General features: G+C 40.9%; 1 protein-coding gene across 9 annotated transcripts; it reads left to right on the top strand.

The window, feature by feature from the left end:
* Positions 1-6735: 6735 nt before the first annotated feature.
* Zfp37 (ZFP37 zinc finger protein) lies at positions 6736-21830 on the top strand. 9 transcript variants are annotated; one of them, XM_057784499.1, is made up of 6 exons: positions 6766-6876; positions 7671-7811; positions 9834-9945; positions 13625-13762; positions 14490-14510; positions 18373-21830. In XM_057784499.1, the coding sequence occupies exons 2-6, from the start codon at positions 7800-7802 to the stop codon at positions 19920-19922; spliced, it is 1833 nt and encodes a 610-aa protein (XP_057640482.1). In that variant the 5' UTR covers positions 6766-6876; positions 7671-7799; the 3' UTR covers positions 19923-21830. The 9 variants fall into 9 exon arrangements, with proteins under 9 accessions (XP_057640480.1, XP_057640484.1, XP_057640481.1 ...); XM_057784497.1 differs by lacking the exon at positions 7671-7811 and having other exon boundaries at positions 6736-6876; XM_057784501.1 differs by lacking the exon at positions 7671-7811 and having other exon boundaries at positions 6736-6876; positions 9834-9879.
* The last annotated feature ends 1065 nt before the right edge of the window (positions 21831-22895 follow it).

Raw genomic sequence — 22895 nt, forward strand, 5'->3', positions numbered from 1 at the left:
TTGTGCCTGCTTGTGCAGTTTGTACAGCATACTGTCAGCAGTTGAGCCAAGAGCAGTTCCTTGCCATGTGGCTAACTTTTGCCACAAAGAAAGAAAACTCCACATTGAGGTTCCTGATGCTCATCACCTTTTTTTATTTAAGTAAATTGGTGCTGCCAGGAGAAGTTGTGTCGCATTGTCATGAAAATCCTTATGTTATTAAAACATCTTAAATATCATATTCTGTAGATCTTTGAAGTGTTTGAAGGTCATCTGTCTATCTAAAATTTATCTCTGTTTGACCTTGAAAACATACCCAATAAGGTATGCTACAAATTTTATTGTTAAATGACTAAGCACTAACCTGTATTTCTTAATTATCCTAAATAGTTTGTAATAATAAATTTCAAGGACTAAAAATTTACATTATATTGCCAAGTGAGCTGTATAGGCAAAATTTCTTAAACAAGAGTAGAGACAAATATACAGAATAACAAAAAATAAACTTAAGTTTGTATCAATATATTACTACTAATGTAAAATATATAGTTATAGTTGGTTTTTAATTTAGAGCAGATTCAATAATCTACCCTTTAATCCTGTCACTTCTATATCCTTTTTTTTTTTCAGAAAAAGATTGCTAAATCTAATCTTATTTGCTTAGTTTCCTCCTTTATCATGGCCAGTAACAACTTGGAACCAATCACCCTAAAGATGATAAACATCCATAATCCATGGAATGACCAAACCCCACCCACTCCACCTCTTGGAATGTGGGCATCTTGTTTTTCCTGTTGTCTGGTGGTAGGGGGAGATGGCATCTTTATGGGACCCTGAGAAAATTGGAATAATGGTCAAGCCCTGGGAGAGCTAGTTGTATTAGTCTTTTTGTTTAGTCTCTGTGTGGTGGGAAAGTTTAGATCTTATCTGAAATCTTGACTGGATAGTCTGTGAGGCTGGACCATCTCAGTTAGCAGCTTTGAACTTGTTCTGGATGCAGAGTTTTGAGGAAACTACAACAGAGGCATCCTGAGAAGCTGGATCATCTGGGCTACTTGTTTTCATTGAAGTCTTGTCCTCTTTTCTGAAAACATACAGACATTTAAAGGTATCGTATTTATCTTCATTACCACAAGTATGGAATGTGTGATGTGCACAAGTAAGCTAAAGATGAGTTTTCTTTTCTACGTTTAAGCAGGTAAAAGGCATCTGTAAACTTTATAAGTCTGTTTGGACTGCATAACCAAACAGTAATATAAATCTCTCCCCATGCCGTAATAAGTCATGAAGACTCTGTAACCAACAAGTACCATCATGTTTCAGAGCTGTTCTCATGTAGAGAAACATATATGTCATCTGTCCTGTAGTCTTCTTGGATTTCTCTTTTTATGTCTGTACCCAAGATTTTCAGGAGGTCTTCTCTGGTCAGATCTGATCTCTATTAATTTTGAAGAAATCTATAGCTTTTTGTTTTCTTTGGAAACAAAGCATGGCCTCTCCCTCAATGCAACATTTTTTTTAACTTCCATTCTGAAGTAAAGACAATCTTAAAATATACGTGTTGGTTTAATTTAGCAGCTTTCATACCTAATATCTCTCAGCAGCTATTGTTAGTTGGCATTTAAAAATTTCAAAGTCAACAAAGGATCCAGACACCCTGTGTATTTCCCATCTTTATGTGGCTTTTTCTTTTTATATTACTTTACTCTCTCTTTGAGGGCTTTATTATTTTTAAACATTTGTTTATTTTCTATGACTGTCTATACCACTTTTATTTTCTTTCATCAGCTCATAAGCACATTTTTAGGCATACTGTATCTGTTCAGAGGTTTTCTTGGTCTGGAGCTTACTTTCCATTCGTCTGCAGCGTTCTCTGATCACGTAAGTCAGATCTTAAACTACTAAGCAGCAGGGCTCTAGTGTCTAACTCCACCCCCTTCATTCCATGAGAGCCTAACCTCATGTCTGCAGGCCCAGCCTGGAGCTGGTCTATCTGCCCAAGATGTGGGAGGTTTGGGGGTCCACACTGTGGTAGGCATTTCTACCTAGTCTCCTATCACTGAGTAGCTCACTGCTTACTGCTCATAAACCCCATTTAAGTGCTATACCTCTTTGTGCCACTATTACTGAGCCTACCCAACAGACTGTGGTCACCAGAAAGCTTCTTTAGGCCTTGTGTGGATATATATGGTCAGATGTTAGGTGCCATTTGTAGTTGTACTTTTCACTGGGACTGCCAGCCCACAAATAATGATCTGGAGACTTGTTACTAATTATGAAAGCTTTGTCTTAGCTTAGATTTTTTTCCAATTAGCTCTTATAACTTAATTAACCCATATTTTTAATCTGTGTTCTGCTGTGTGGCTCATTATCTCATCCCGTGTTGCATGTTCTGCTCTCTTATTCTGTTGGCACCATACGCATGCTTAGATTCCTCTTCATCTTCCTGTCTCTCCCTGGAAATCCCACATAACCCTACTGCCTAGTTATTGACTATTGAGCTGTTTACTAAACCAGTCACACTGTGCGCAAACATTCTGCCACAGAAGTCTGCTGGCATTGGTGGGAAGGGCTGACCTCAGGGAGAATGGTGAGGTAGGAGGGCTTGAGTTCTAGAACTGGTTTGGGAAATGGAATTTAGGGAGCGGGGCCATTTCTTTTTTTTTTTTTTTTGGGCAGTGGTGAATGGCTTTAATTCTGTGGGAGGCAGAGGCAGGTGGATCTCTATGAGTTTCAGGCCAGCGTGGGCTACACAAGGAGTTCCAGGACAGCTACAGCTATGTAGAGAAACCTTGTCTTGAAAAACCAAAAAAAGAAGAAAAAAAAAACAAAACGGGGAGGATATGTCTTGGGTAATGGAAAGGCTACCTATAGGGTTAAGGATTTGACAGGAATCTAGATCTTTAGCAATTGCAAGTCTGCAGTCCAGTAAGATAAGCTTTCCTCAAAGCATGTATAAAATTGCTTTAAAATTTAAATAGACATTTTTTTATTACCAAATGTTTCTATAGATGCTATTCCACAGTCAATGCAAGATTTGCTGTGTATGAATAATGACTTTCCTCCAAGAGCACACTGTCTAGTGAGATGGTACGTATCTTTTTTATTTAGATGTTTTCGTGTGTGTGTGTGTGTGTGTGTGTGTGTATGGTTTGCTTTGAGACAGCTCTGGTTGTCCTCAAACTCTATGTAGACCAACCAGGCTGGCCTGAAACTCTGCCTCCATAGAGGTGGGATTAAAGGTGGTGTCTGTCACTATGCCCAGGTAGTATGTGTGTGGTTTTCTTTTTTCTTTTTTAATTAATATTTCCACCTGCTCCCCGTTTCCCATTTCCCTCCCCTCCTCCCAAATATTGCCCCCTCCTCCCACTCCCTCCCCCTATCCCCACTCCTCTTCTCCTCCCCCCACACCATTCCCCCTCCCTCTCGATACTGAAGAGCAGTCCAAATTCTCTGCCCTGCGGGAAGACGAAGGTCTTCTATCTACGTCCAGGAAGGTGAGCGTCTAAACAGGCTAAGCTCCCACAAAGCCAGTTCATGTATTAGGATCGAAACCTAGTGCCATTGTCCTTGGCTTCTCATCAGCCTTCATTGTCCGCCATGCTCAGAGAGTCCAGTTTCAACCCATGCTTATTCAGTCCCAGACGAGCTGGCCTTGGTGGGCTCCCAATAAATCAGATCCACTGTCACAGTGGATGGGTGCATCCCTCGTGGTCCTGATTTCCTTGCTCATGTTCTCCCTCCTTCTGCTCCTCATTTGGACCTTAAGAGCTCAGACCGTTGCTCCAAATTGGGTCTCTGTCTCTGTCTCGATCCATCGCCAGATGAAGGTTCTAAGGTGATATGCAAGATATTCATCAGTATAGGATAGGGTCATTTCAGGTTCCCTCTCCTCAGTTGCCCAAGGTACCAGCTGGGGACATCTCCCTGGACACCTGCTAACCCCTCTAGAGTCAAGTCTCTTGCCAACCCTAAGATGGCTCCCTTAGTTAGGATATATACTTCGCTGCTCCCGTATCCACCCTTCCTATATCCCAACCATCCCAATCCCCCGAGCTCCTCTCATCCTCCCCTTCTTACGTTTCTCATCCCATTTCCCCTTTGCCCCATGCCACCTCACCCGCAAGTTCCCAGTTTTTGCCCTGCAATCTTGTCTACTTCCCCTATCCAGGCAGATGACTATACGATTTTCTTTGGGTTCACTTTCTTATTTAGCTTCTCTAGGATCACAAATTATATGCTCAATGTCCTTTATTTATGGCTAGAAACCGATTATGAGTGAGTACATCCCATGTTCCTCTTTTTGGGTCTGGGATAACTCACTCAGGATAGTGTTTTCTATTTCCATCCATTTGCACGCAAAATTCGAGAAGTCATTGTTTTTTACTGCTGAGTAGTACTCTAATATGTATATATTCCACACTTTCTTCATTCATTCCTCCATTGAAGGGCATCTAGGTTGTTTCCAGGTTTTGGCTATTACAAACAATGCTGCTATGAACATATTTGAACAGATACTTTTGTCATTTGATGGGGCATCTCTTGGGTATATTCCCAATAGTGGTATTACTGGATCTTGGGGTAGGTTGATCCCAAATTTCCTGAGAAATCACCACACTGATTTCCAAAGTGGTTGCACAAGTTTGCATTCCCACCAGCAATGAATGAGTGTGGGGAGTGGGCCATTTCTTTATACTGTGTGAAGATGTGTCACTGTGATTGATTTAATAAAGAGCTGGGGAGGAGGAATAGCAGGGACTTCTGGACAGAGACGCTCTAGGAAGAAGAATCGTGGCACCATCAGCCAGATGAGAGGAAGTAGGATGGGCATTGCTGAGTAAAGGTAACCAAGCTACATAAGAACAAAACAAAAACATAGATTAAAATTATGGGTGATGTGGAATAATCTTTTTGTACACTGTGAAAATGTCACTCTGATTGGTTTAATAAAAAGCTGAATGGCCAATAGCTAGGTGGGATTTACAGGCACAGAGAATGCTGGGAAGAAAAGTGAAGTCATCAGCCAGATGCAGGACAAGCAGCATGGGCATTACAAAGTAAAGTTAACTGAGCCATATAAAAGAATATTGATTAAAAGACATGGGTTAATTTAATATATAAGAGCTAAAACTAAGCCTAAGCTATTGGTTGAACTTTATTAAGAAGTTTCCATGTGGTTATTTGAATGCTGGCAGGCAGGACAGAAACATTTTAGTTATAAGAGCTGGTAGGACAAGCCTAAGCTATAAGCTAAGCTTTGTGATCTGGCAGTCCTGTTGAGAAAGTTCACCTACAGGTCACTTAGCCTGTTTTTCTGCCCAGTCTGACCTGCACCTGAGCAGAGGAAGTGTACTGGGGTGTAGAACTTTCTAGTGTCTTAAATTCATGTCCAAGAAGTCTTCTCTGGTGAACACCCCACCCAAGAACAAGAACAAGAAGATGAAACTACTGTTCACAGACAGGCAATCCCTTTACTCCTTCAAGGTGAAGGTGCAAATCATGGATTTATTTATTTATTTTAATTTAGGCTTTGGAATCTCGCTCAGCAGAGAGCTGTATAGGCCTAGTAAGCAAGGCCTAGGGTGGGTGGGTTTGAAGAACTAAGTGAGATCACTGGATATCACTGAAATTTGACTCCAGAGATTATCCTCTGGCCTCCACATATCAGCTCTTTCTTTCTCTTCCTGCACATACATGTTATTTTGGTCTTTAGAGACAAGCGCTTAGTGTAGACCAGGCTAACCTCAAGTTCACTCTACAGACCAGGCTAGTCTTGAAAAGACTGTGTACCTCTGCCTCCTGTGTACTGGGATTGCAGGCGGGGTCACCACACTCATTTCGCCTTCAAATCAAAAAACAAATCAAAAAACAAGGATGGTTGAATCAATAAAGAGAAATAATGTATTTGCAATAATCTCATCACGTCTGCCCCACCAGAAATTTAAACCGGGGAATAAAGGCTGTGTAAGAGTCTTGTTCTTTGGCCAGTACCAACAGAGCCAAGGACCTTGATTGAACATATTTACAAATTGAAAATTCCAAGCCGGTCGATGGTGGCGCACGCCTTTAATCCCAGCACTGCAGAGGCAGGCGGATCTCTGTGAGTTCGAGACCAGCCTGGTCTACAGAGCTGGTTCCAGGACCCAGGACAGGCTCCAAAGCCACAGAGAAACCCTGTCTCGAAAAACCAAAAAAAAAAAAAAAAAAAAAAAGAAAGAAAATTCCACACAAAAACTGTTGAGTGACTGCAGAACATGTTAAGTGCACTCGGAAGTCATTTTAACAGCCGTGCGATTCTGGTGAAATGTCTCTACTAAAGCTGGGCTCACATCAGAAGCGATGTGTTCACTGACTGATGCTTCTCCTTTCTTTCTCCATTGTTACAGCAATCCAAAGAATTTCTCCTATGTCTCAGAGACAAGTCAGTGTTACTAGTCTAGACCGGCGTTTATTGTTTCTTTCTCTGCGGGATCCGTCATCCTGTTTCCCTGGCAACAGCAACCCTTTGGAAAAGCAATTCCAAGTTCTGTAACAGAACTCCTGATATGAAACCTCCCTGCGCGTCGAAGGTTTCAATTCTGGGGCGCGCATCTCGCAGCAGCTTCCCTCCGCACTGGGACCCAGCAGGCCATCCTGCCTGGACAGTGATCCCAGAGGCGCCTGAGCCTCCGCTGTACGGCAGAGTCCATGCCAAGATGGCCGCGCCCACAAACCATCTCCGCAAGGCGCCGCCATCGAAGCTGCAGGACCCTCTGAAGCGGCGCTCGGGGTGGCCGCCACGTTGGCCTCTGACTCCAACCAGGTCCTGACAAAGCCTGGGGCGGTGGGCCGGAGGAGCGCGTCAAGGCCGAGCGTCCGAGGGAGATGGCTGCACCCGAGCCCGCGGACAGCGATGCGGTGAGGGCCGTAGGATTTGGGGGCGGTTTGGCGGTCAGTAATTGGAGGGTGGCTGGAGTCTGAAGACAAGATTTGAGATTTGTGACGTCGATATTAGATAGTCTTTTGGAATGCCGGTGTTCTGAGAGATCTACGTATTAGGGTATTGTGGGCATATGGAGTATTAGGTATACTGCTATAATACCCGGGGTATTAGCGACCTTAGTCGAGGACTGCTGTAATTTTAAGGAATCACTGTTCTGAAGGATCCGCCTAGACAGTGAGGCTTGGGGGCAGGGGACGTCTGTAACTGTCACTGACAGCGATTGAGTCTGGGTCTAGAAAGCTGGCAAGATCAGAAATGAGGGCTTTGTGATGTACCTGAGATGCGGAAGCCCTGTAAGGATTAGCATTTAGACTGAATGGGAAGAGTCATGATAAGCAGCTGGGTATTACAGGCTGTGGACAGTCAGAGGGGCAGGGTTGAGATCTGGAGAGTTAGGTTTTTCGGAATATGTGAACACCAGAGGATGGGGCCTTGGGGTCAGGGGTGGTGGTATTTCCAGGAGTCCGATCAACTGTCAGTGTCTTTCAGAGTTGGTGTTTTGTGTGCTGTGATGGGTAGTGGGATCCTGGAAGCTGATGGGATGAGAGTTGGTGGAATATGAGGTGTTTTATATTGAAGTGCTTATGGGGATGGTATATTGTTATCTGGGGAGAAAAGATACCAATAATCCTAACTGTCTCGTTAGTGGCGGGGTTCTTGGTAGGAATTATTAATAATTATTAAAAGTCCTTTATGATTTTATGACTAGAATCCTGAGGTCAAGAGCTTGTGAGGTTGCTGGTCTTAAAGACAAGGCTCTGTGAGGTCACTGACTGGAGTTCAATGGAGGGTATGATTGTTTTGTGAAGAATGGCGGCTGGGAACCTCTGTGGAGAGGATGTATGTGAAGGTTAGTGACCGAGGAATCTTTGGGTGTCAATGATTGGAAAACTGTAGAACAGACTGTAAGATGTGCACCTATTTTAAGCCAGAGAATGTTTTAAGTAGCAACACACAGAGCCAACCTGTCTTTTAATGTCTGAAATTCTAGAAACAGGAAAGAGACCACAAGATTGCAAATATGAATGTAAGATAGTTTCCAGGCAATAGTGCCTTTTATCGGTACTATATATAATAGTACCAGGCAACAGTGCCTTTGATGAAGAAAATAGGAGAGGACAATATGGTAGATCAGGAGTGTGATGTTTGCAAGTTAATCTTTTGAAGAAATGATAGTTGATTTGTATACAAATTATGACAGGCTGTGGCTAATACATGGATCCAAAGAATGTTCAAAAGAAAGAATGCTAATTGCTCAGGCCTCAAGATAGAAACTAGGTTCTTGTTATACGAAGGAGGAGGAAGAAGAAAAAGGAAGAAGAAGAAAGATGATTAATGTGTGGGAACACACACATGCATACACACATACACACACATGCATACACACATACACACATGCATACACACATACACACACATGCATACACATACACACACATGCATACACACATACACACACATGCATACACATACACACACATGCATACACACATACACACATGCAAGAAAAGTAGAAAAACATGAAATCAGTGTTAGAAGGTATTAATATCATGTAAGATCATATTGGCTAGTGTTGGATTTAGATTTCATTCTAATTTCAATGAGAAATCACTGAATTTAAGTCAGAAAGTGATTTGGTTTGAACCAAAAAGATCATGATGCCTGCTTTATGGAAGATAAACTACAAGGCTATAGTCATAAGGTCAGAAGTTTATTGCAGTAATCAAAGGCAAGAGAATACGGTGACAATTTGGAATTACACTGGAAGGATTAACACTCAGAGTACATCTAGATGTGTGGCAATAGGATGTATTGGTGAATTAATATGGACAATGGAATTGAGATCTAGATTTTTGGCTCTAGGAACTGGTGTGTAGAATTTTTGTATATGGCAGCAGATGTCCCAATATAACTCAGTTCCTAGCAAAATCCTCAAGCACTGAGTCTCTTTGGGACTTTCTAACATATTTCATATGTGTTGCCAAAACTCGTTTCTGGAAATAAGCGTGTTCTATGTGACTCTACTTGAAAAAGACTCCTGGACTCTGTGTTTTCATCCTGAATTCATCCCTTAATGATTTGCTTTGTGTCCTTTAGCTATAATCAACCATGACTGTGACTATAATTACATGATGAATTTTGTCATCTTCCTATTGAATCACTGAGCCATACAAGACTAATGTATTAAGAGCTGGTGAGTCTGTAAACACTCGAGATAGTGAAACTGGTTAAGAAATTAAAGGTAGGCTCTGCTTGCTATCACTGTAAGGAATCAGGATCCTTGGGAGATGGGTGAACAGTCAATGAGAGGTAAGAACTGGAGTTTGCTGACAGATGAGGATTTCAGTGATGAGCACTGTAAAAGAGTTCTGTTGGTGTCAGTGATTGGAGATTAATCAGATTGGACATTTCAGGACTTCTTGGAGATCGAGATCAATGTATATTGTGGAACCCCATGATAGAGGAATGCACTGGGCAAGTGCCTGGGAGGATCTGCTAATGTTTGGTAATGGAGTTGTTGGCATCAGTCATTGTAGAATTAATTAAGTGGTTAAGGAGGGTTGTACTGTGTTGGAGATTGTGAGGGCAGTGGCACTTAGTGTCGGGGGTTATTAAAAGCGCAGACAGGAAGCCTGTGAGGTCGAGATTAGTGACATATCAGTACTGCTAATCTGTGAGGGTGAGGGATTATCTTTAAATGTTAACCAAGAATGTTTAAATGTACATAGTGATCAGTAGTGGATAGTTGAGGCAAAACCAAATTCTGTTGTTCAAATCACTCCTGAATGTGGAGAATTAAGGAATTATAGGCTGAATAGGAGTATGGTAGAAATCAGTAACATTCAAAGATGTGTTTATGGCTTTTACTCAGAAAGAATGGGAGCAGCTGAAACCTGCGCAGAGGAACTTATCAATGGGTAAGAACAATTCCCCATCACTTGGATTGTGTTCACTGCAATCCCTTCTGCCTCAAGTCTCAATGGGTGAGGACAATTCCCTATCACTTGGAATGTGTTCACTGCGATCCCTTCTGCCTCAAGTCTTCGATGGGTTTTATTATTGTTGGTGGTAGTGGTAGTGGTTGTAGTCTGCCTACAACCACTCATTTGTTCCTAGCTTCCCAGACCCGAAATAGTCACAAAGAAACTATATTAATGAAATACTGCTTAGCCTATTAGCTCAGGCTTCTTATTAACTAATTCTTACATCTTAAATTAACCCATTCCTATTATTTTGTATTTTACCATGAAGCTTGTGGTTTACCAATAAGGTTCTGTGGCATCAGTCTCCTTCAGCAGCTACATGACTTTACCTACTCTCTCTCTCCATCTCTGTTCAGATTTTCTACCTGGCTTTACTCTGTTAAGCCATTAGCCAAAAGCAGTTTCTTTATGGCAGTAAAACATATTCATAGCATACAGAGGGGAATCCCACATCACCTCCCCTTTTCTGTTTAATTGAAAAGGAAAGTTTTAACTTTAATATAGCAAGATTACATACAACAAAACAGTTTTAGTCCATTTACATTTGGAAAATTAAGGAAAATGCTCTATCATCTATCTTATCTTTGTTTTTTTTCCTATTTATTTATTTATTTATTAAAGATTTCTGCCTCCTCCCCACCACCACCTCCCATTTCCCTCCCCCTCCCCCAATCAAGTCCCCCTCCCTCGTCTGCCCTAAGAGCAATAAGGGTTCCCTGCCCTGTGGGAAGTCCAAAGACCATCCACCTCCATCCCAGTCTATTAAGAGGAGTATCCAAACTGCCTAGGCTCCCACAAAGCCAGTACGTGCAATAGGATCAAAAACCCATTGCCATTGTTCTTGAGTTCTCAGTAGTCCTCATTGTCTGCTATGTTCAGCGAGTCTGGTTTTATCCCATGCTTTTTCTGACCCAGGCCAGCTGGCCTTGGTGAGTTCCCGATAGAACATCCCCATTGTCTCAGTGTGTGGGTGCCCCCCTTGCGGTCCTGAGTTCCTTGCTCGTGCTGTCTGTCCTTCTGCTCCTGATTTGGACCTTGAGATTTTTGTAAGTCTAAAGTTTCTTTTCTAATCTATCTTTTATAATTATAACTATCTTTCTTTAACTCTATCAAAGACTCCAAAAGACTATACTATTACCTAAGTAAACATGGGGTGAATTGCAAGCAACTTCCAAAACTCTAGAATTTATAGAGACATGTCACTGTCTGGACAGTCACCAAAAGTTCTTCTGTAATACTGGAGCATCCATCTTCAGCCCACAGGCCCACAGTATCTGGCAAACTCTTTCATGAAGCAGGAAATTTCAAAGACAGTTCTACCTATATTGGCATTTTATCTGTCACTTTCTTCTGTGTCCTGCAGAACGTCTGGCAGACTCTTCCATGAAGCAGGAACCCTGGAGGACTGTTCTCACCTTCTTTAGACAATTTTAGCAGTCATTTTTCTATGGATCCTACATGTCCAGTTTATACAACATACCATCAAGCAGTCCAGGCAAGAGCAGTTTCTTGTCCAAATGGCTAGCCTTGTCACATTGAAGGCAAATTCCACAATGGGTTTCTTCAAGGCCCACCAACCTCTCTGAAGTAATTGGTGCTGCCAGAAGCAGACATGTCTCACTGTCAAGAAAAGTCTTAAGTTCTTAAAGCATTTTAAATGCCATATTCTGTATGTCTTTGAAAGATTTGAAGGGTACTTATCCAGCTGAAATATATCTCTTTACATCTAGAAAACCTAACTAACATGACTACAAGTTTGACTATGATAAATTACTATCTATTAATCTGTATTTCTTAACTATACATTACATTTTTAAATGAACTGCACAAACACAATACCTTAAACAAGAGCAAATAAATATAATAAAATTGACCTAAATTTTTATCAATAGACCAAGACCAATACAAAATATTCATCTCCATGTCATATCCCCTTTTAAATGAAAACAGAAATTTATAAACAATATTTGGGAATTTGAGTGTAGTTCTCTCTAAACTGCTTCCTGCTTTTTGTTAGGCATAGTATTTTGCGGGGTTCATGGAGACCTTTCGCGGGGGCGGATCTTGGACCATCAAACCACATTAGTCTGGAAGAAATCCACAGGTTCTCATTCTCTGTGGAAACAAAAGCAGAACCTCTTTTCCAAAGCAACATATCCTTAGACTCAAATTTTGAAGTCAAGGTAACTTTAAGATATATATGTTGGTTTGGCTTAGCAGCTCCCAGAATCAGATATCTCTCTATAGTAAAAAAAAAAATTAAAGAAAACACAATAATATGCATAATCTAGACTCTCTGTGTATATTCCATCTTTACATGCCTTGTTTTTCTTTACTCTTTTAATCTATGACTATCTGTACTCTTTTATATTACTTTTACTGTCTCTTTAAAGACTTTGTTTTTTTGTAAAGCTATTATTTCTTCTTATAACTGTCTGTACTCCTTTTCTTTTCTCTCCCAAGCCTATGTACATATTTTAAACACACTGTGGCCCATTCAGAGGTTTGTTTCTGTCTGAATCTGTCTTTATTGTGTAGCTGTAATCATTTTTTTTACCAGGAGTGCTTTTAAAATGGTGAGCAACTTGGTTGTAGTGGCCCTGGATGCTGGCTCACCTTTCTCAGCCTTTCAATATGGTGGAGGTACCTTTACTGCCAACTCTAGGACCACCAGGTGGGAGCTGTGAACACCACCTCAGCTCTGGGAAGCTGTTGGCCCATGCTGTCACCAAGTAACTCACAGCCTCCTGCCCACAAAGCCCAGTCAAGTTTCTTAGCCTCCTGAGAGAGTCAGAGTTGTTAGTGCAACCAGCACAAACCAGGAAGCCTTCTTAAAGAGCCGTTCAGGTTTTGTTGCTGCTGATGACTCAGGAAGCCTTCTCTTAAAAGAATCATGGCTCTGCTTGCTTCTAGCAAACAGAGTCCACCCGAGAAAATGCTGCTACCAAAAAAGCTGTGCTTAACTCTGCTTTTTTGTGTCTAGAATTTCTTCCTAAGATCTCTCAGGTTTTATGTGGATGTAGTCAGCCCCATGTAGGTGGAGACTGCTCATTCATTCCTAGCTGCCCAGACCTGAAATAACCACACAGAAATTATATTAATTAAAATACTGATTGGCTTATTAGCTCAGGCTTCTTATTAACTAATTCTTACATCATCTTAAATTAGCCCATTCCTATTATTTTGTATTTTACCACCAGGTTCATGGTTTACTGGTAAGGTTCTGGAATGTCTGCCTCCTTTGGTAGCTACATGGCGTCTCCTTGATATTCTGTCTCTCTGTCTCTGTCTCTCTCTCTTTCTCTCTCCATCTCTGTTTGAATTTTCCACCTAGCTTTACTCTGTTAAGCCTTTGGCCTTAAATAAAGCAGCTTCTTTGTTAATCAATGGCAATAAAACATAGTCACAGCATACAGAGGGGAATCCCACATCAAGTGGTAGTGGTGGTGAGTCAAGGAGTTTCAATCCCTTTTTGGTACTAGGAAGAACACTTGGTGACATTGCCTTCAAAAGGGAAGGTCTATACTCAGTTGAGGCATGCAGATATCCCTATTGTGAAACATTAGAAGTCATATATGTTTATTAGCCTTGAAAGGTCCTGAACTACAAGCACCAGGGCTTGATTTCTGAGATGAGATGGTTGGTCCTACACTCAGTTTCTACCTTTTCTTATGAGTAGGAAATCAAGATCCCAAACAAGGCATGATCTCTAAGTTGGAAAAAGAAGAAGAGCCATCATCACTGGGAGAGGCGAAAACAACCAGCCCACATGGTGTGAGCAAAATAGCACGACCCAAGGAATCAGAAGCCAATGAAAGTAAGTTTTTAGTTTCTTGGTGCTAAGTTTGGAATTCTTCAAAGAATAACTTGTAAATTTTTATTAGGGCTGGGGAGACAGCTCAACATAGAGAGTGCTTCTTCACTGTGCAAGGACCTAGATTAAAACCCCAATTTGAAAAAAAGATCTTTTTTCTTAAAAGTCCCAGATTTTCTTCTCTTAACCAGGAAATAGGAGAAAAAGAATTCAAATTACAAGTATTTTTTACTTGGAGATTTTAATATCTCCTTTTTCTGTGAAGTTGTCCACACGAGAGACTCATGACAAGCTCTTGGTTTTTGGAGAAGAAAAAAATAGGTGAGTAGAACCACTTAATTCCAAAAACCACTGTGTGGACGTGGTAGCTATCCATTTCAGTTAGAATGGTCAGAGCAAGCCCCGTGGTTCAGTGGGGGAGGCCCAGGGGCATGACCGTCACTATTCTGACTGTGACGAGGGGCTGAGCCTGCAGTCACTGATTCCCTTCACTTAGTTCCTAGCCCTGCCCGTGTGCCCATTGCTTAGCTGTCAGAAGACTCTACCTGGGCTCTCAACCTCATTCCTGTTTACCATATTTAGAAAAGAGTCCTCTTCTGCCCTCTATCCACGCACCAATTCCCTAATGTGTGACATTTTCTCCTGATGAATTTGGACATTCTTAGGTTGATCTGCATCTCGGAATGATGCCCCTGCTCCTAATGGTTTTGTTTCCTTCCTTTCACTACAGAGCTTCCTCTACCCGTGTTCGGTAAGACATCATCACGTCCATTTGTCCCTAATCCCTGTGATGACTTGAATGAGTTGTTCCCCATTGTCTTGGGCTTTTGAATGCTTGGTTCCCAGTTGGTGGCACTGTTTGGGGAGGCTTAGGAGGTGTGAACTGTTTCCCGCTTCCTGCTCCATGCCTGTCTCTTGCTTCCATATCTCCCTGCCATGACAGACTCTTATCTGTCTGAAACAGACTTGTTGCCATGGTGATAGCAATAGGAAAGTAGTTAATATGATTAATATAGTCAACCTGTTTACCCTCTAATGCACATGTTAATAACTTTGATTAACCTTAAATTATTGCCCTTTCTTAAATGAGCAAGTTTACTCACCAGCTTCCCTGTCTTCACTGATGGTTCCTTCAGGTCCCAGCTTCCCTGCTTTGCTGATGGTTCCTTCAGGTTCTGTCTCTTTATGTTCTGTTCCTCTGTTGCCCACTTTCCAACAGGCACCCATTATGTAAATACAATCTCATTTTCTACGTTGGCATCTTCTAAGGCCTCTGTCATACCTTCTTATTGAAACTGCTTGTGGGGAAGTTTTTCCTTAGGAGTCAGATATGGAGTTTCATCTGCATTAGTTAGAGGCTCCTTTCACCTTCCCTGTTTTTGTCCCCTAATTTTAACCCTTTGTTCCACGATCATTTGTTTTCTCTTACTTGTCACTAGCATTACACAAATTAGGTTTATCTTATCCCTGAGTTCAGTTCTCAGGAGGATTCAGTGGGTCTAGTTTTTCAATCGTCTCATATGTTACTGTAAACATTACATGTTTCTGGTCTAGTTCTTCAGTCATCACACATGTTACTGTAAACATTACATGTTTCTGGTCTAGTTCTTCAATCATCACACATGTTACTGTAAACATTACATGTTTCTGGTCTAGTTTTTCAATCATCACACATGTTACTGTAAACATTACATGTTTCTGGTCTAGTTCTTCAATCATTACATGTCACTGTAAACATCACATGTCACTGTAAACATCACATTTGTTTCTGGTACTCGTGAGCTCGATGCCTAAGTCTCTGAAGTCACATTTGATTTCTCTTAGAATTAATGTTCTGTTGCTTTCTCAAATTAAGAGGATGATTTTCCCAGTGGTAGTAGTGCATGCCTTTAATTTCAGTACTTAGGAGGCAAAGGCACACAGATCTATATGAGAATAAGGCTAGTCTATAAAGTGAGGTCCAGGTCACCCAGGGCTACACAGAGAAACCTTGTCTTAAAAAACCAAAATAGAAAGGAAAGAGAAAAGAAAAGAAGGAAGGAATAAGGAAGAAAGGAGGGAAGGAAGGAAGGGAAAGGAAGGAGAAAGAAGGAGAGAAAAAAAGGGAAGGAAGGAAGGAGGGAGGGGGGGAGGGAAGGAAAAGAAACTGATCTCAGCCTTAATGAATTATTCTATCATACTGAAATCTGTCCAGGTATGATCTTATTACATACCACAACTCTAACTTGCATTCTCTTCATATGAATTTTTCTTTTCGTGCTTTCTTTCTTTTGGGGAAGTGAATATCAGTGTGGTAACTCAATACACCACTATAAGAAGTGTGCTATGGGCCTGGAGAGATGGCTCAGTCTGTAAAGATATCAGTGTGGTAACTCAATACATCACTATAAGAAGTGTGCTATGGGCCTAGAGAGATGGCTCAGTTTGTAAAGTGCTAGCCACACAAGCAGAAACACTGGAGTTCAGATCCTCAACCCTCATGTAAGCAGCTGCACCTGGCAGTGCACACCTGTAATCCAGCACCAAGGAGGTGGAGACAGAAGCCTTGGGATTCGCTGGCCAGCATATCTAGCCAATTGGTGAACTGAGTTCAGTGAGAGACCTTGCTGCAAATAAATAAGTAAATAAATAAATAAAATGAAGAAAATAATCCAGGAATTGCATGATACCAAACCAGCTTCCACATGCATGGGCATACATATCTGTGTACACATATACAAGTGAACATGTATACACACAGGCAGTTTGTTTTAATGTTACATGTCAAGTTGATAGGTGTAGGTCTTGATCACTTTCTTTCAAGAAGGAAGTTTGTCCCTGTCTTCCCCGTCATCACTGGGTATCAGAAGACTTGGCTTGGCATGGTGCCTGGAAGATCCTGTTTATCTTCTTATCCCAGGATGCTGAACCTTGTAAGCGTCCCTGGATGAAAAACAGCCATCATTTCAACTTCTCTGGGCTCCTTACTACATCTGACTCCTTCCAAACCTGCCTCTGCCTCCGTCTCTGTCTGCCTCTGTCTCTTCAGATGGGTCTCTATTATGTAGCCCTGGCTGGCCTGGAACTCACAGAGATCCACCTGCCTCTGTCTCATGAGTGATGGGATTTAAGATGTGTGTCACATACCCCACCAGAAAACAAATCTCTTAAATGCCCTCCATAAAAATGAGAATGTCAGCCCTTGTTCCAGATACCCTATTTTCTCCGTGTAAAATCCCTTTATCACACTTACATGTTTTTCTCTTTAAATGTTTAAAATTCTTATTTCTGATGATTTCCCTGCTCCATTTCTATGTAGAGAATCAGTGTGTGGGGAAGCCTTGTGCAGAAGGCAAGTAGTCTTAGGGAAGAGGAACAATGTCTTAATATTTCTGTAAATGTAATTGAGAAATATGCAGGAGAAAGATGTGAGCAAGTACTGAGACCTATATACATACACTTAATACATCTGATGATTTGGCAGTTAGAATGACAGGAACTAGAGGTACTGAGACCTATATACATACACTTAATACATCTGATGATTTGGCAGTTAGAATGACAGGAACTAGAGGTACTGAGACCTATATACATACACTTAATACATCTGATGATTTGGCAGTTAGAATGACAGGAACTAGAGGTATGTACTTGAAAGTAAACTTGAAAAACAGGTGGGTGTGCAGTGTAAACCCAAATGGCATAAAGTATTTCCCAAACTAATTACTAGGAATCTCATGGCCTTATAAAGGCATCAGGGAACTGAGAGGAACTATGAAGCTTTTGTTTAATAAGATGTCCTTGCTCCATTGCTCATGGATGGGAACAGTGGACATCATCTCCTGCTTAGTGTCTCAGTCATCTGTTAGTTCCTTGGTTCTCTTTGGCAGACATATTCTCTATTTTAGTTTATTTTAGCTGGCCTTAGTAAATAGGGGGATTTATTGAAGAGATTTGGGTATATCTCTCATAACCTAAAGGCAGAGACTTTAGCCAGACTCCACCAGGAACAAGAATAGGCAACTTGGAGGTCACAGGAATTGAAATTATGTACACTGTATTCTTGAGGACAAATAGTCCTAGATTTCTACTTCTTTCTGTGTGTGTATGCTTCATTCTTTGTGTTGAAAGCTCTTTATTACATAGGAGAATCGTGCCTTTCACAGTACTTGGATTATGTCATCTTAATCACAAGGGAGAGACTGGTAATGTCTTGTTATGTAGTCCAGGCTGATCCCAAACTTATGAAAACCCTTCTGTTTCAATCTCCCAAGTACTGGGATTAACAGGCACGTGCCACCTTACCTGGTATAATCACGAAGTCTTTTAACTTAATGCATTCCTTGTTCAGATCTCCTATGTCTATCCGCCTTCTATCCCAACCTTCAAGATCTCTTTCTAAGCAGCCAAAGCTTTTCCTAACGACTACTCTTGGTTTTCTTTCCCCTGACGTCCCTACAGCTCTCTGCCCTCAGGAGAACAGAGACAGTCACCCTAAATGAGCTATTTCACATTGGCACATTAGGCTTGGACAAGTATCCAACCCCAACCAGGGCATCTCTTTATGAATCTTATAAAGAGCTTCAGTGAGAGTGTAAAAACTTACAAGAATGTCTTATTAAATTCTCTTTCAGAAGTCCAACAAGATGATGATCACATAGAGGAAAAGCAGAAATCTCGAGGCAAGCTCATTGAGGAAGCTACATTCAAGAAGAAAAATTCAACTAGTAAGAAAAGCAGCGCATGTGCTTTGTTGGAGAAAAAAAAAGTCAGTACAAAACATGTTCCTTCAAAAAAAAAGCTTCCGAAATCTGATTCACATGGAAAGAGCTTAAAGCAGAATTTAGATTTACCTGATCAGATTAAAAACACTACAAAAAAGAAATCTGATACAGCTAAAGAACACACAAAATCATTCAGCCAAACCATATCTGATACAGCAAAAGATAAAATTCCAGCTAGAAAGAAATGTGAGAAAATCCTCAACAAAAAGTCACCTGGTAAAGGTGACAGAAATTACACTGGCAAGAGATGTGAGGAGGTGTGCCATCGTAGCCCATCTCATGGTAAAGAAGATGAGCTCCAGACTGGAGAGAGACAGAAATCGTCTAGCCGTAGTTCACCTACCAAGTCTGAGAAAGCTCCAGCTTCTGGGAAGCCTTATAAATGCAATCACTGTGGGAAGGTCCTCAGCCATAAACAAGGGCTCGTTGACCATCAAAGAACTCATACCGGGGAGAAACCATTTGAATGTAATGAGTGTGGAATAGCTTTTAGCCAGAAGTCCCACCTGGTTGTACATCAGAGAACTCACACTGGAGAAAAACCATATGAATGTGTTCAGTGTGGCAAAGCTCATGGTCATAAACATGCCCTCACTGACCATCTAAGAGTTCATACTGGAGAAAAGCCCTACGAATGTAATCAGTGCGGAAAAACCTTTAGACACAGCTCAAACCTTATGCAGCATGTAAGATCGCACACAGGTGAGAAGCCTTATGAGTGTAAGGAATGTGGCAAATGCTTTAGATATAATTCATCTCTTACTGAACATGTGAGAACACACACAGGTGAAATACCATATGAATGTAGCGAATGTGGCAAAGCTTTTAAGTATAGTTCATCCCTGACTAAACACATGCGAATTCATACTGGCGAGAGACCATTTGAATGTGATGAGTGTGGGAAAACTTTTAGCAAAAAGTCCCACCTGGTTATACATCAGAGAACTCATACAAAGGAGAAGCCTTATAAGTGTGATGAGTGTGGGAAAGCCTTTGGACACAGTTCATCCCTTACTTACCATCTGCGAACTCATACAGGCGATTGCCCCTTTGAATGTAATCAGTGTGGTAAAGCCTTTAAGCAAATCGAAGGCCTTACTCAACACCAGAGAGTTCACACTGGTGAGAAACCCTATGAATGTCCCGAGTGTGGGAAAGCCTTTAGTCAGAAGTCACACCTCATTGTGCACCAGAGGACTCACACAGGGGAGAAGCCCTTTGAATGCTATGAATGTGGGAAGGCGTTCAGTGCGAAATCCCAGCTTGTTATACACCAGCGATCCCACACTGGAGAGAAACCCTATGAATGTGCTGAGTGTGGGAAAGCCTTTAAACAGAACGCTTCTCTTACCAAACATATGAAAAGTCACTCAGAAGAGCAATCTAATGAGGAAAATTAATGTAGGAAATCTGACGACTGACTGGTTTGGTCTTGTTCAATGTTAAAAGATGGTCTCAACTTGATGTAGGTTAGAAAATCTTTTTTAAGGACATTATTCCTTGTTATACATGAGAGAATTTGAATGTGGATCTTTACATAATAGCAATGGATTAATAATAAAATTTAAAATTGATCCTAAACCTATACAGAAAATACTGTATTTTTACACTTGTTATAAATTATCTCCATATTAGTACAAAATATGAATCTTAAAAAATGTAAATAAGGATTTGGGGAGATAACTTAATCAGTAAAATTATTCCTGAGCAAGTATGAGGACCTGAATTCCACACTTAGAATCCCTGTTAAAAGCTAGATGTGGGGGCATGTGCTTGCAATCTCAGAACTGGGAAAGTTGAGACAGGAGAGTCCCTGAAACTACCTGACCAGACAGACTAGCCAAATTTGCAAGCCATATGTCACAGGGAGGAAATCTGCTTTAAAACAAGATACAGTTATCCTGAGGAAAATACATTTGACATTCGGCCTGCACATATGCACTCACACATATGACCACACACATACAAAATTGTGAAAATATTATTATAGTAACAAATGACCAGTAAAATATGCCAAGAATTCATTAGCTAGTAGTCTGTTGTGTACCGAAGCACCATAATTAGTATTTAATCTGTATTTCTGCTTTTGCATACTTACTGCCTTGTGTAAAATAAAAGTGTGGTTATCCCCTCTGGTATGATCTAGCTTTCTTTGCTAATGTCTATGTTGGCTCTGAATCAGTAGAAAACTTACTAGGTTTTTTTTTTTTTTTTTAAGTAGCATCTCACTGTGTAGTCCTAACTAGCCTAGAACTTGCTATGTAGACCAAACTGGCTTCAAACTAACAGAGATGTGCTTGTCTCTGCCTCCCAAGTGCTGGGATTAAAGGCTTGAATAGAAAATTTTAAGGGGTTTTGTCTAGATGTTGTTAATGAGAGGTTAAGGAAAAGCTGAAAAAATGTGCTGGTAGAGAATGATGCTCAAGTTATGTTGTTAAGCACAGACAGTGGATATAGTAATTCTCACTGTGGACAAACAGGGTGTGTTTGCCTGTCTTTTCCTGCCTCTTTGTGTACAAATGTAATTATACTCATATATTTGTATATGAATAGACTTGTTTTTTTAATCCAGAAGAAACTTTAGTGGTTACCACTGAACACAGAAGTACAGGATTGAGGTCTGACAGTTTTATCGTGTACATGTGTTATATTCAAATATATATTAAAATACTTTTATATGCACAAATTAGCACAGTTAAAAAATACAGCTAAGTCCATTCCACAGTGTTTGACAAAGTAACAAGGTTTCTATGCTCATTTATGAACAATGAATTTGTGGTATATGGCACTAAACCTTGATATTGAATTCACACAAAGATTGTCCTTTTGAACACAGATTTTGTTAACATAACGATTCACAACTGTAACAGTATTTTATTTCCCTTGTTTGCTATTAAACTGAAGAATAATTCTGGGTACAGATGAATGAAAGTGGTATTTTGAACCATCATTCCATTTTATTTCATATTCAGAGTCTTCATTAACAAATGTCTTAGTCACGGATTTCAGCTGTACTGCAGCAAATGCCTCCATACCTTGTTCTTGCCCAGTGAGCAGATACTGTTGATGGATCACTCACTCTGCTTCTCTCAGAGTGTTTCAGAATGTCAAGCATGCACTCCAGGAGGTTCTGCCTGTCAGTTTGACTTTGTTCAAGAGACCTGTCTGCCATTTCATGCTTTACTAGCTGGTGTCTAACTGCTGTGATCAAACACCATGACGAAAAGCAACTTGGGGAGAAAGGGGTTTATTTCATCTTATGGCTTCTAGTCCGTTCTCCATGGAAGCCAGGGCAGGAACTGAAGGCAGAGGCCGTGGAGGAGTACTGCTTGCTGGCACGCTTCTCATAGCTTGCTCAGCCTGTACTTTTGTACATAAGGTGACAGCCGAGGGCTGCACCTACCACAGCGAGCTGGGCACTGTCTCATGCACCATCAATCAAGAAAAAGCAGCGCAGCTTTTCTCATGGGCATTTTCTCACCTGATGTCTCCTCACACACTCACAATCCTAGCACATAGGAAGCTGATTCAAGAAGATCACAACTTTGAAGCAAGCTTACCAAATACAGGCCCCATCTTGCTCCTTTCTCCCCCAAGAAAACATTTGGTTTTGTGTTACCTTTTATATTTTCACAGCATAGTCACTAACGCCTATCTCAAGAGAGCCATGGCCCAGTCACTAGAACTTTTCTAGTTTAATTCAGTTCTCAGTAAATATTTTATGTGCATCGTGATCTAGCATAATAATAGGTCCTAAACAAATAGGATCAGATGCTCTCTGCACAGACTTCATTCTTGTTCCCGCCTTCCTAACTTCATTTCAGAGACAATAAAGTATAAATATAGACAAAGCAAAGTGTGTGTGTGTGTGTGCACGTGTACATATTTGTGTGTTTGTGTGCACGTGTACATATTTGTGTTGTGTTTGTGTGCACGTGTACATATTTGTGTTTTGTGTGTGTGTGTGTGCATGTGTACATATTTGTGTTGGAAGATCACCTTATGGCCATCGTGCTCCCATTTCCAAATAGCTGACCCCCTCTTGGGTGGAGAAAGTGCAGTGTGCGATCTATTTGCACCAGTTAACTTCTCACCAAAGGGAAGTCTGGTACTGTGCACAGAGCGAGAAAGGGCTTCATCTTTTAGGATAAAACAGTTGTCGGTTATGACTCTGTTTACCTTTCATGCCTTTTGAAGAACCTCTAATAGTGCCATACTTAAGATAATCAGAAGTTTAGGGATAGCTGAGCAGTTATCTCTGTTAAGGAGATGTTAGTACTTAAAATTATATGTGGTAAAACTTATCATTGGTGAATGAAAAAAAATGTCTGAAAGAACCAGATGTCAGGACTGAGGGGTGTCTCAGGAGGCAT

The sequence above is a fragment of the Chionomys nivalis genome, chromosome 11 (assembly GCF_950005125.1).
Source record: "Chionomys nivalis chromosome 11, mChiNiv1.1, whole genome shotgun sequence".
NCBI lineage: Eukaryota > Metazoa > Chordata > Mammalia > Rodentia > Cricetidae > Chionomys > Chionomys nivalis.